Source organism: Cicer arietinum, chromosome 7 (genome assembly GCF_000331145.2).
Source record: "Cicer arietinum cultivar CDC Frontier isolate Library 1 chromosome 7, Cicar.CDCFrontier_v2.0, whole genome shotgun sequence".
Lineage (NCBI taxonomy): Eukaryota > Viridiplantae > Streptophyta > Magnoliopsida > Fabales > Fabaceae > Cicer > Cicer arietinum.
Genome location: NC_021166.2, coordinates 44909683 through 44924340, shown reverse-complemented (window position 1 = coordinate 44924340; position 14658 = coordinate 44909683). Strand labels below are relative to the sequence as shown.

The 14658-nt window shown below is 31.7% G+C and overlaps 1 protein-coding gene across 1 annotated transcript; it reads right to left on the bottom strand.

Moving 5' to 3' along the window:
- Positions 1–539: 539 nt before the first annotated feature.
- Positions 540–5197, bottom strand: LOC101513113 (SUN domain-containing protein 2). The gene is made up of 2 exons (XM_004511095.4): positions 3839–5197; positions 540–1049 (listed from the first exon to the last, which is right to left on the bottom strand). The coding sequence occupies exons 1-2, from the start codon at positions 4937–4939 to the stop codon at positions 744–746; spliced, it is 1407 nt and encodes a 468-aa protein (XP_004511152.1). The 5' UTR covers positions 4940–5197; the 3' UTR covers positions 540–743.
- Between the last annotated feature and the right edge of the window lie 9461 nt (positions 5198–14658).

Below are 14658 nucleotides of genomic sequence, written 5' to 3'. Positions count from 1 at the left end.
AATGAATTATAATCATGTTCACCTTACATTCGTTTGAGAATTGAGATTGTACTTTAAAAATTGTAGTGCCCGCCACGACCAAATAAATTATATTAAATGAGCACACGGAATTGATTGAAATAAAGGAGTTACATGAAGTCAATGACTTGAAGATATACAAGGTGCTGTTGTATTTTCAACTAACTAAATGGATGACATGTACTGATCATGTGACAGCATGTTCTTCGATTCATAGCTTCTCCTAAAAAAGGAGCTCAAGTACTATAAAACATGTGGCATCATAGTATGATTGTTCACCAGGAAATGGTTTTAGATCATCAATTTCCCACATATCGATGTATCAAAGGTTAAATATATTTTAATCTATAAATTTTCTTGTATGTTTAGTTTCTAAAACTACCAAATGAAAGATCAAACTTACATGAAAATTTTACAAAGGTAATTTTGATAGTAGGGTGTGTTGTAAGGGCTAAAACATACTTAACCCTAAAGAACCATACGGAGAAAAGAAACTAGTAAACCTTGGTGATACCCAAAAGTGTGAAATCTATCATCTTCCTAATTCAGAAATCATACACTAAATACATAATCCATTTGAAGCAGCAATAAGTTAAATACACTAACAAGGACCACAAGTGACTGCATCTATTATATTTAATCCATGAATTCCTACCTACATCTGAACAAATAATACTAAGCAATTACACAAACATTGATAAAATTTCAAACAAACAAATGATGCATTATGACTGGATTGCCATCATAGAAACCGAGTCAGGTTTGTGACCGTGAACTCTTAAGCGATATATACAGGTGTGTGAAGCACTTCCATGATTTGACGTAAAGTCAAGCCTTACCGTGTCAATAACACCAGAACCTGCTGAATTCAACACATCAAAAGTTTGAGCATTGCTCTTCTCAAGGTCATATGTAAACTCTGACAGAAGAAAAATCTTTTCTGTATCAATTACAGAATCAGTATTGCGCCCCTGCAGCCAACCAGAAATCCTGCAGTCCTTGGGAGCACTAGACCTATCATATGCGACACTCTGTTCAAATAAAAAATATCAGTACAAAAACTAACAATATTCAAAGAACTGCTGATTGAATAAATAGAAACACAAAACCACTCAGTGCCACACACATCAAGATAAAAAATATAAACATAAAAGAACTCCCAACAAAGACATCATTCGCAACGTATAGGGCCTTATTGTAAACAACACCAAAGAATATTCCCTTTTGCCAAAGTAATAAGGATAACTGGAACACCAGATTAGCCCACAAAAAATATTCTGCATAAATTACCAAGGAAATCAATTTAGATCTGGCAGAAGATCGCCAAAACATGACTAAAAACATGGGTTTTCACCAGAAAAACAGTTGAAGATGGTTTACATGTATCTTACCAATTTTAAATAGTATTAGGATTCATGTATTTCAACATGAAAACCACATGAATATACAAGCCAAAAATATTCACAAATCCATAAAATGATTTTCTAACAAAATTTAATCACCTCAACTTTTCCGTACTATTCTATTCCCTTTTGTTCCAATCAATACACTTGACAAATGACAAAGAATGCTAGAATAACATCTGGCAATCAATCTTATAGCAGTAATGTGCCATTAAAAGCAGGTAATCACAATCATCATTGATCCATATCACGAGGACTCGAGAAAGTTTTATGTTAGTGACACACAAAATACCTTTCTTTTTATCAACTAGTCAAACTGAACAATTAACTGAAGACAACAAAGTACTTCCAATCCAATCATACATCAACGCAAACACAGATCTACTAACAAAGCACAGAAGAAATGTGATGTGAAATGGTTAAAAACAACTACAACAAAATCTAAAAAAAATAAACGTTGAGAAAAATATGAATAAAGCAAAGGGCTTCAGAACTGTTATGAAGAATCCAGGGAAATTTTAACTCCCAAGTCCCATCAAAACCAATCTGGGCTAGAGAAGGCCAGGAAAAACTATAAAAGGAACTCCAAGACACTAACGCTGCAACAGCAACAAGACAACCAATCTACCAATATATTAATAACCAAGTAAGTTTATGAATCAATCAGATTTACTTTGGACCATCGATGATGGGTTTCATATCTGATATACAATACTCTGGGGAAAACAACAACAATAAAATATGCCGAAAAATACACAAGCTACCCACCAAATATGACAAAATATACCAAAAATATGACAGCAACCAAATCATACAAATGACAGTAACAGACACATACTTTACATACACCAGCCATCTCAGCAATAGGTATATCATTGCATCAAAATATAAGACTTCCAACAAAAATTCTATGAAACCTATACCTATTAACCCTATACAGGGTGAAACTCTCTTTTATCAACATAGAGCTAAAAAAATAATCGGTCATCCAAGCCTCTTAAAAAACATAATAACTTAACTTCAAGCACTATCTCATTCATTATGTAAATGGAAAGAAAGAAAATATGTACATTACAGGATATGACTCTATACACCGCATACTGAGCTTTTTTTAACTATGAGTAAATATTAATTTCAACAAAGACTTCTTTGTTGGGTTCATATTGGTATAAATGGGAATATGTTATACAGAAGCAATTATTTATTTTCTTAATCAGAAGTCAAAAGTTCAAGCACTAAACTACATGAGCCAAGTTCTTTTAATATAAAACACAGTCCTTCAAATTATTTTATTTCCAGTTCCAATATGAATAGATCCAATGGACTTTCATCTTTGTTGCAGTATTGTGAACATAATAAATGTCTCATATACTGAGGAATGTGCCTTGACTCTCAAATAACCAAGAAAGCAGACATTTATATCTGAATTAGACTGTCAAATCATGATTATTATAAATACTTGGAAACACAATCATGCAGTTCATGTAAATAAACAACCTTCTCCATTAAACTCCATGGAAAAAAGCTCCCAAATAATGAAAAATGCAACAAGGAAAAACATAAAATTAGAGCTGTATCCTTATGAGAAAATTTATTGGTCTTTTTGTGTAACACAGATCTCCACAACCGTGAAGGTAGCACAATACCACATACAACGCTAGATTACAAAAACACTAAATTAATAGGATGCACAAAAAGAAATTACATTGAAAAATGAAAACCAATTAGACAAAAATATGTCTGAAGAATCAAGAAAGGTCTCAGAATCAACCATATATAGTGGTTCAGTATCATTAACAAACAACAAAGTATATCAAGAAAAAACCAAACAATCATTGCATTAGAATTTGAAAGTATAAACTACAGAAGCCCAAATATCACCATCTCCAACTTGACATGTTGAATAAAAAGATAAATGCAGTAAACTTCATACTTTCACATATCAATAGAGCCTTTTAATTATTTCTCCTATGATATGTATGTTTGATTAAAAATCCAGTTTGTGGATATCCTCAACCACTAGTAATAAGTTAATCACATCAGTTTTAATATATCATATATAGTAGCCTAAGTACAAGAAAAACACGTGGCATGTTCTACTACACCCATCATAACTCACCCACAGACATGGACTTCAATAAACCAGTTGCATCTAGTTGATATATTATGATCCTACATAACATAAACATAATTCATGGGCTCATCATGCAGATTTTCAAGCCTAGTTTGCCACAATGAGAATGCAAGCAAGTATATATGCATATGCAAAATCAAATTTCCTATAACAAGCATCTCAACTGCTCCAAATTTTCATAAATGCAATGAAGTACAACATTAACAGCAAACCAAAGATTATTCTACTAACTGATTGGCATCATGGCAAAACAACAGAGCAACAAAACTATGCATTGCATTACCTTTGCTACATGTTCCAAGGTGACAGCCTCAGGAATGATTTCAGCACGTAGCTTTATCTGAACAAACCCGCTGCTACCCTTCAATGGAAAACACTGACCGGGCTCCCCAAAACTCGGTTTCAACATCTTATCAGCATTGGGGTGAACACCATTTCTGACAGACATCAAGAACCAATTTCCCCTCCGCATATCATAGGCCTCCGAATGCCTCACAACTGTGGCTCCACCGTTAGCAAGGGCGTAATCCACCCTCCCAAGCCCATCAGCAGCATGCTTCTCAATCTCCTTCTCAACCACGCTTCTTGCAAATTCCCTAATCTCATCTAAACCACCACCTTCATAACTATTCCCTTTCACATTCCTCAAACCCTCGGCAAATTTCTCAAACTCCTCCTTTGTTAACAAATCATCTATCTTCAATTCACCCAAATATCTCTCCAATTTCTCACCCTTAGTCTCCAATTTCTTCAACTCATTCTCCAAGAATGCACCTTTTTGTTCAATTTTCGCATCCATTTCCGTCCTCAACCCTCTAACCTCATTCTCAATCTTCTTATCCACCACATCAACCTGCACCTGAATCATCTTTGCCGTCTTCTTTAACAAACTCTCCACTTCCGAAATTCTCCCCTCGTATTCCGACAACTCAGCGAACCCTCCAACAACGCCTTCGCTGGAGTTCAATACATACCACCTAAACAACTGAACCAACCCAGCGAGCATCGCCAGGAGCACGAATTGTTTCGCAAAGATTCTCGCCACGGTGAGCCACCGCGGCTTATCCGACTTCCCATTAGACTTCTTCACCCTCCGCGGAGTAACCGCAGTAGAGTTCCCGCCGGCAGTCCTCTTCGTTGCCGGAGCCAACTCCTTGGAGAGGACGGCCTCTCCGCGGATCGAGTGATGACTCAAGTCTCGGCCATTACCGGCGGCTGATGGAGTCTTGCCGTCGACATTGCCGGAAGTGACAGCAACCGGAGAGGCGGCGACGTCGTTGGCAAGGAGTTCAAGATTAGTGGTGGTTTTCTTCTCGGTAACGATCATGGGTCTCCGACGCGCGCCTGGATTCGCCGCCGTGATAGACACGGTGGAAGCCGACATCGGAATCGCTGATAACAGGTATTAATTCAAGGAGCAATTTAAAAAACGAAAAAGGAAAAAAGAAAATTGAAAATTGAAAATTGTGTGAATGTTGGAAACCCTAACAAGAGCGTGTTGAAAAGAACGAAAAATTTACAAATTTTAGAAAGAGAGTGTGTTTTTTAACACTTTTTATCAGATCTGAAGAACAAGAATTTGAAAGAAGGATACACTCGTTTGGATATTTTTTTTTTCTTTCATTTAATTTTTGGGAGCGTAGTGGAAAATTTTGATTCGGAAGTCGGGGAGAAATTTAAAGCGGGAAACGACGCGACTGCTTAGCGCGTGTAACTGCAAAATGCGAAAGGGTATGTTGTTTGTGGGCTTGTTGGGATCAAATTTTGCAAGGAAATGTTTACCATTTTAATTTTTAACCAAAATAAAAGTAACCACGAAGTGTTATTAGTTTGTACTAGGAGTGTATGTCCAATTTTTTTTTGCTCAAAAAGTAAAGTGATATGTTCGCAAATTAAACAATTTACTTGTAGGAGAAAAAAAAATAGATTATATTGATCCTCTATAGATAGATATATAGAGAAATAAATATATAATTTGTATTTATTTGGATGCTGAGTTGAATTGGTCGTATTATTTGAATGTGATATTTTATATATATTTTTTTTTATTAATTGATATAATAAATAAATAATAATAATAATAACTAAAAATATTAATTATTGATTAATAATAATATAAAATTAATATAAAAAACCATAGGAATTTAGTATCATTGTAGATAATTTTTTTTTAAAGAAAAAATGATAAAGAAGGAAACATAATAGAGAGAGTATTGTTGCAAAGTTATTTTTATTTCATGATAAACAAATACAAATGAAAATGAACAACAAATGAAAATTGTGTTTCACAACTATTGCAACTATTATTGACTAAGTGCAAAATAAATAGAAAATTAACTTATCCAGTAACAACAAAATAAAATATATTTTGTTTTGATTTATTTTTATTTAAATTAAATTATAAAAAAACTAACTAACTACTTTGTCATCCTCTAAAAATTATATTATTATTGGGATAAATAGTCTGTGCATTTTCATAAAAAGAACATGAACATGTTAAAGTTTTTGAAAGTGCTATATTGTTTAAACAATCCTATATATGTTAATCTATATTTTAATAAATAAAATTAACTCTCGGCGAATACAATAATTAAAAATACAATTTCAAATTTGATTGTGGTTATGAATTACAATAATATGTACATTACAAAATTGGAATATTTTACGGAATTGATAACAGGACCAAGAAAATTGTTACGATGTAACTGACAATTAATCAGGGCAAACATTTAATTATATATTTTCAACCTTTGCAAAATATGATCTATTTTTCTTCTTCTTATTTTTTGTGACAATATGATTCTAATTTAAAATGTATTTAAAGATGACAAAAAAAATTGCTCAACTAAATATGTGTAAATAAATTAAAAAATTTAAATTAGTTTTCATAAAAAGTAAATAATTCCAACCAATCAATCTCAAATTTGTTATTCTTAATTTTTAGGGAAAACAGTTTCCCATCAAATGATTTTTAAATGAGATTTAAAAAAAGAAAGTGAAATTGGTGCTGTAATACATTCATGACAATAGCCGGTAATTAAGTATTTAACATGTAGAATACAAATTCATAATGGACAAATAACAATAATTTCTTCTTTAAAATCAAAGTAAAAATAACAATAATTACCTAAAAAATGAACGAGAACTAAAACAAAAAAAATGGTGCATTTAAAAGACCTAGTATCATATTTAAATTATAAAAATAAAAATAAAAATCAATTTCCTCCCTCTAAACAATATATTAGGTGGGTTTGTTTTAAATTTTGTTTTAAAAAATCATTTATTAAAAAAATTATTATTTTTTGATCAAAATGAAAAGTTAAAAATAATAACATTGGCATAAACAAGAGGAAAAGATGTTACAAAAGTTAACTCATGAGAGAAAATTGTATAATTATAGAAATTATCCTCCGTCAATTTTAAGTTTTCTCCATCATTTTCTGAATCCATTCACTGAGTTTTCTACTTCATGCATTCGCATTCACTTTTGGCCATTTTTTCTTCTCATTTTTGTATTTCTTCACATCGTTTTTTTTTTATATCTTTTATTTGAATTATTTTATCTTTGCATTATTTATATATTGATATAAATTTATTTTTGTTTGTGTGTTTATTTATTGTTTTTTATGAGTACTTAAGTACAAATTTAAAATATTTTAATTCTTCGTAAATGTCCCAAATGCTTTAGATATTAACACTTAGCATACCAAATATTCTATCAATTACTATTGCCTTAATCACTATGAATAATCAAACTATGACAACATGTTTATGGTAATTTAAAAAAAAAACATTTTTATGATAGTAAACAAACAAAAATTAAAAATCATTTTTAAACAAATCTCTAAAAAATAATCTTTAAATTTTCTAAACTAAAAATTATTTTTATTTAAACTCAACTAAAGACACTCTATAATCGATTTCCACTTGCTATTCAACCATTTTTTCTAAAATAATCTACCATTAAATGGTAATACTCTAAATCTAAAACAACTAAATAACAATCACCACTTGCGAAAAATAAATTAATTCCATTTAAAAAATAACAATAAATGTTTCTATTTGCGGTATATAAAAATATCTTACTATATAAGAAAATATCTTAATGATATTTTATTTACACTATATCATTGACTAAATATTATATAGCTCAATCTTTTAAGAAATCTTTTATGATTGCATTATTTTAAGAATTTTTTTTTAAAAAATAAATATGTGTACAATCTTTTATGATTACATTATATTAATTTATTTTATTGGTCAAAACATAGTATATTTTTATTTATTTATTTAAATGTATGACAATTTATTGTATATTGTGTTTTTTATGATTATTTTGTTTACATAGCTCATTTTATGTGCTAATTTTATGTATAATAGTTTCTTACATACAGGAGACATTTATTACTATAGAAATCTTTAATTTATTTGATAAAATAATATTTATATAATGAAAGTTTATATCAATATTTTAAAAGTATTTTCATAAAAATAAATTTAGGATTTGTCTAAACCCTTTGTTTTGTTATTCATAAGAATATAATCACTACTTTAGGATTTGCAACACTCGTATGCCATGTGCACCCACCACTTGCACTAGACCCTTTGTTTTATTAAGGTATAATGGGTCAATTTTAATTCAACAGATATATTTTACGTCATCTATGTCTGAATATCATATTATATTTAAAATTTTAATTTTTCACTATTCATAATTTGATTATTTAGGTTATAGCGTTTTTCTATGAATAATTATTTAAATTGTATATTAATATATTTTACTTAATTCCAAAAGTTTTACAAAATATCTCATATGATTTGTGTAAGTTTTCTATCTTTAGTATTTCTAAGTTTAATGTTTAAAACAAAAATATTTTTTAACATTAAATCAACAATCATAATATAAATAGTATATTTGTTTCACTTATTAATTAATGGTGATGTATAAGTTTTAATGTAGGCACATTATACAAGTAATCAAGAGTTCAATCATTGAATCTTATGGATCTAATCGATTTTCCGTAAGAGATTATTCATGGTTAAAAAATAATTGAAATTTCATAATATACCCATAATAAAATATTACGACTTAATTTATTCCATATAGTCGATCTCCCTTCATAGAACAAAACTAATTGATTGTTGAGGTTCCTTTTGATTTTGTATACCACGTTTTTCCTAATACTTAACTTTAGTGTCGGACTATTCGATTAGTATTTATTTTTTGCAAAGGACTATTCGAGTGATACAACCAAATTGACTCTTTCATTTAGAAGAGCACAAGTAGACTAGGTATTGTTTACCGTTAACCTCTACAATTATTGAATGACAAATTGACATCAAATAGTATTAGAGTTACCAGTGAGATAGATGTATGAATGAGGTGACACTTAGACTACTAGGTGAGAGAGTTGAAAGAACTCTTATTTTCAAATGGCAATGAATACTTCGTGAAATCACATCCATCATTCTTACAGAAGCAAAAATAGGGTTTTTTTTTTTTCTTTCAATAATCCAATTTACAAAAATAATAATAATTATTAAACTATTCTCTTTTCAAAATTATATATTAAAATATCTCACTTTTTTTATTTTATTTGAAAGTCGTATTTGTAAATGACGACTTTCTTAAAGAAATCGGAGTTTGCAAATGCAACTTCGTTAAGAGAATTTTTCAAATAAAAAATTCATTTTTTTTTCTTTCAAATTAACAATAACACAAATTTTAAATTATGTAGATTGATTAGAGTTGTCTATAACATTTGGACAACAATTTCAAATATGATCAGTTAATCGACATAATCCGCATTCAGAATTTTTTATAAAAAAAAATTCTTAAGGGGCCTTTGCAAACTCGGACTTCTTTAAAGAAGTCGACATTTGCAAAGATCACTTATAATTATGCAAAAAATGAAGTATTTTTGTATATAATTTTAAAAATTGAGTAGTTTGATAAAAAACAAATTCAAATTAAAGGTAGTAAAAAATAAACCCGCAAAAATATATGGACAATCACGACTTTGTTGACCAAAAAAAAATAAAGAAACTCGAAAATTCGTGAATAAACATAATAATTGAGTATGATGCATATGTTAAATAATGGTGATAGAAAGGACTAAGATGCATTAACATCGACCAATATAATCAATATATATAAATTTTTGATTTAAATAAGTTTTTGGTATTTGCAATATAACTGTTTTTATTTTGGTCTTGTAAGTTTTTTGTTTGATTCACGTCCCTGCAAATATAATTTCATTTTAAAATAATCATTATATCCATTTTCCGTTACAAAAACTATATCATTGCTAACTATAACATAACTTTTTTAACCTAAAAGTAAATTCTCAATTTTTAACCTAAAATTAACACTACATGTTTCATTCTTCTTCCCTAAAATTAATCCTAAAGATTTCATTATTCTTCCCTTAAATGTTTCATTCTTCTTTTCTAAAAAACTACAATCCTACGTAAATTAGGGTTAGGGTTCCAAATATAATATTAGTACAAAATTGCGAATGTTTGTTTCTTCTTTCGATTTATTCGCTTCAATTTTCTTTGTACCCATGGATAGAAAAAGTGAAATTGAAGCTAGTGATTGGGAATTGGTTCAAAGCGATGAATTGATTATTTTTGTTATCAATGAATTAAATTTTGATTCATCAATTATCACATCAGATCATTTTTCAATTCCGACTAACATTTCTAATTCGACTTCCAGTAGTTTTGATTCTACCAAGAATCTGGTCAACGAATTGAAAAATTAGGTCAATCAATAAATCTCCAAAGCAGGTTTCACCTTAAAACGATTCACTACAAGAAAAACAGTTATTACCTACGACAAATTTTATCTTTACCCACGGACTGTCCATATGTAACGTAAAATTATGCACGGATTACCCACGAACACGAGTTCCTAGCTAAATCGCTCATAGGAAAATATTTACCGACGGACAAGCCGTGAGACACAATTACTTAAGGATTGTCCGTGGGTAATATGACCCACCGAGTCTCCGTGGGTAACGTTACTCATAGATTTGCCGTAGATAAAATAGTAGATACTTATCGACGGAAAAGTCGTAAGTTACATTACCCACGGACCATACGTGACAAAGTCTACTATTTTATATTTGATATTGATAATTTTATCCATGAATTGTTCGTGGGTAATGAAAAAATGATTTTAATTCTATTTTTGTTTTTTTACCATTTCCTGTATTTTTTTAATATATATTTAAAATTAATTGTAAGCATATTAAACATCATTGTCAAAACAAAGTGAAATATTATGTAAATAGTGTTTTCAAATTACACATTCTGACTTCCATAAGTCTCAAAATAAGGACAACTGTTAGTTACTGCCATAAGTTTCAAAATAAGCACATTGTTACTGCCATAAGTTTCAAAATACACATAACGATACTATCGTAGAAATATATATAGATAATGCCTACGAGCCTAAACAAAATAAGTAGTCATAACTACTATACAAAACTGAAACTGAAACCAGTATTACTCCTCGCCGTCATCATCGTTAGACTCATCCTCGTCATAATCTGGATGACGACGACGACGAGATGACTCAGCCTGTATGGAAGCAACACTTTTTGCCAATGTTGCTAGCTGCATCTGTAGTTCTGTAGTGCGTTGCTCTGTTTGTTGAACTTCCTCTTGTCGACGTTGCTCAACTTTCCTTAGCTCCTCTCGCGCCTCTCGTGCCTCGTGTTCTGCCGCTTTTGCTCGCTCCTCAAATGCTGCTATCTGTGCAGCTATCTCGTTAGATTGTTGAGACAAGAAATTGGTGCAACCTCTAGATGGATGAGATTCTGGAACTAGACTTGCGACACCTGGTCTATAAAGCGAGGATCTATCTCCAACACCATAGATCCTCCCTTTATTCTTCCCCCCAACAGATTGGACCCATATTTCTAAGCGAGCTTCCGCATTAACCACTTGGCTATAACTACTAGATGTTTCCCCACCTTTATAGGCTTGTTGCAACTTACCTTGAAATGTTTCCTACTCAAATAGAAAAGCATGCAACATAGTCAAATTACTTTTACAAGAAATACAAATGAAAGAACTAATAAATGATTTAATATTTCTTACATATGTTTTTTTTTGCTCTTTCATCAACCCAAGAGTTGTCCTTCTTCTTAGTGTGAGTTTTTAAAAAGACCTCATCCAATGTGGGGTCTCTACCTAACTCTTCAGCCTTACACAAAATAAACAACAACAGAACCGTGAACAAAATGAGAGTCAAATTTCTCCAGAAAAGAAAAACAACAAAATATTTTAGCAAAATAACTCTGCATTTTGAAACAGCAACACAACAAAGCAATAAAAATAGCAAATAGTAGACATGTACTGGAGTCAAACATTAAATGGTTATACAGTGAAGACTTTGACATAGAAAGCGTACCATCCGAATGGTATGTTCAGCAATGGATATAGATCCACCTGTATGGACAGCTCCTCCTTTAGAAGAAGCACGATTTTTCTTAGCTCGATTTGATATCTCCTTATACGACGGATCTATCCATGTCTTCTCAAGATCATTCCAAACACTTTCTCCCATCCAAGTTGGACACTTGCGCTTCTTTCTCGCTTGCATCAACATATCAGAAAGACGCATTGATCCTTTTGTATTGAAGATATTCTTAATTTGAAAATTGTGCTCAGGCAACCAAGCAACTTTTTCCTACAATATTACATTACAAATAAGTTATAATATATTAATTAGTATCCACACATTAGTTGAACTTATTAACAAGATATATAACTTAATCTTACACCAAATTTGTTGAACCAACGTTCCAAAGTTGATTTTGGGATTGCTCTCCAGCTAGGATATGGATCAACATATTGTGATGTAATGACTGAGGCGAGGGCTCTCGAGGCCACCCTACACGGTAACCACCTGTAAACAATTTTTTTAAAAACATCACATTTCTAAAATTAACTTGAAATGTACCCTAATCCTCATGTAGTAATGAAAAGTTAATTAGAATTTGTTACATACCCTCGACCATCCGGCCATATCATTGTTCTCCCATCAGGCGCAACTCCATGACTAGAATTGGAGCATCGTGACCCTTGAGTCTTATTACCAATAGCAACATGTGTTGAAGGTGGTGGGTTAGCTGAAATTGAAGTATGTCGTGAGGCAACAAATGTTAATGGTTGTGACGGTGAATGATCAACAATCGGAGAAATGTTGTCTTATGGGACAAAACTCAGTGTGGGCATCATCACTATAATTGGTTCAGTACCATGCACCTTATTAGGTTGGATTGGAAGCACTGCAGCTTGTTGGGTAGGAGGTTGAACAAGTTGTTGGGTGGGATGCCGCACATAGTGTGAGGTTGGTGTAGTGGCATTGACATCTAGTGGCAATTGATCAACTGTTGCTTGTACCTACTGAGCTGATTGAGTTACCTTATGCGGTAAAATGATGCGATTTTTCTTGAATGGAAGCTTGAGTCTAATCTTTTCTTTTAAAGTCATCTATAAAGAATAAGATAAATAAAAACAATTAGCACACACACAATTCAAACAAACAATCAACAATTCAAGATGTAAAACTAATATATAAAAAGGTAGAATATGAAGATTTAAACAAATAATCAACTACTATTTATACTTACGAAAAATTCAAACGTCAATTGAAGAATCATCCCCATCTTCATCATCCATATCACTATCATTATCAATTGGAATATTTGGAACAAACGTTACATTGACTTCTTCATCGCTATGTGTTTCATCGTGCAAGCCAACCATTTCTTCAATTTCAGTTAATTGTTCAACATGTGCCATATTTCATCTTGATATGGCATGTCCTCATCGACTCCGTCCACCTCTACATGACCCATAGGCTTTGTTTTGATAATGGCAGACCAGTGACGCTTATCAGTTCGCATTTCAGGATAAGGTACATAATACACTTGTTTACCTTTTTGTGCAATTATGAAGGGATCATAGAGATCATATTTCCGATTAATCTTGATATCTACAATATCATACTGCGGATGAACTTTGGTTCCTCTATTTCGTCTAGGATCAAACCATTGGCAATAAAACAAGGCTACCTTGTGAGGCAATTTGTAATACTCCAACTCAAAGATATGTTGGATGACTCCATAGAAATCATCTTCCCATCCTCCAGTAACCCCTTTCACATAAACTCCACTATTTATGGTTTTCTTACCCTGAGACCAAGCTTTTGTGTGAAATTTGTACCCATTAATGTAATGCTTGTGCCATGTTTTGACCATTGAGTCAGGACCCCAAACTAATGATAACAAGTTAGGGTCAGCCACACCATTTTCCTTGTCATTGGCCTATACAAACATGATATTCACAATAGTTAGGTGAGAAGTTCTAATTTATTTGCATCAAACTTCAATAAATCACTTACATACGCACGAAACCATTCTGGGAATTCTCCATGTATACGTGTTTGAGATATAGGATCGTCTTCAATAATGGAATTAGAGTGCAAAAAGGCGCTGTCAATAATGAGAGAAGTGTTATTACAAGTATTTGGTAGTTATGTGGGGTGTGTGCTTACAGACTTCTTACTCAATATATGGCTTGACCTCGTTGCAATTGATGAGGATGTGTACATGTGCAGACCTTCTTTCAGCATCACTTAACCAATGAGTTTGAGCCTTCCCACTAGGACGTCCTAATTGATTGCTAATTGATAGTGTTGTCGTGACAGCATCATTTAATTTTGCACCTTCATTACACTGGCTTCTATCAAACAAAGAGATTGTTTTGAAATAGTGGGAACAAAAATATGTTATCTCTCGATGTAAGTATGACATACATATTGATCCTTCCACTCTAGCCTTATTTTTCACTGTGCGCTTAAAATCACCCATCATTCTGGAAAAGTGAGAGAAATAACTTAATAAATGTGAAAATATCTTGAAAAAAAAATGAAATCCTTAATGGTGAATATAAAATACCTTTCAAATGGATACATCCATCGATATTGAACTGGACCACCAAGTTTTGCTTCATACGGTAGGTGAATTGGAAGATGTTCCATTGAATCAAAGAATCCTGGTGGAAAGATTCTTTCAAGTTTGCATA

Coding starts and splice junctions, on each gene's coding strand:
- LOC101513113 (XM_004511095.4), bottom strand. CDS start 4,939: ATGTCGGCTTCCACCGTGTCTATCACGGCGGCGAATCCAGGCGCGCGT. Junction 1,050..3,838: donor CCTTGGAACATGTAGCAAAG/GTAATGCAATGC, acceptor TTATTTGAACAG/AGTGTCGCATATGATAGGTC.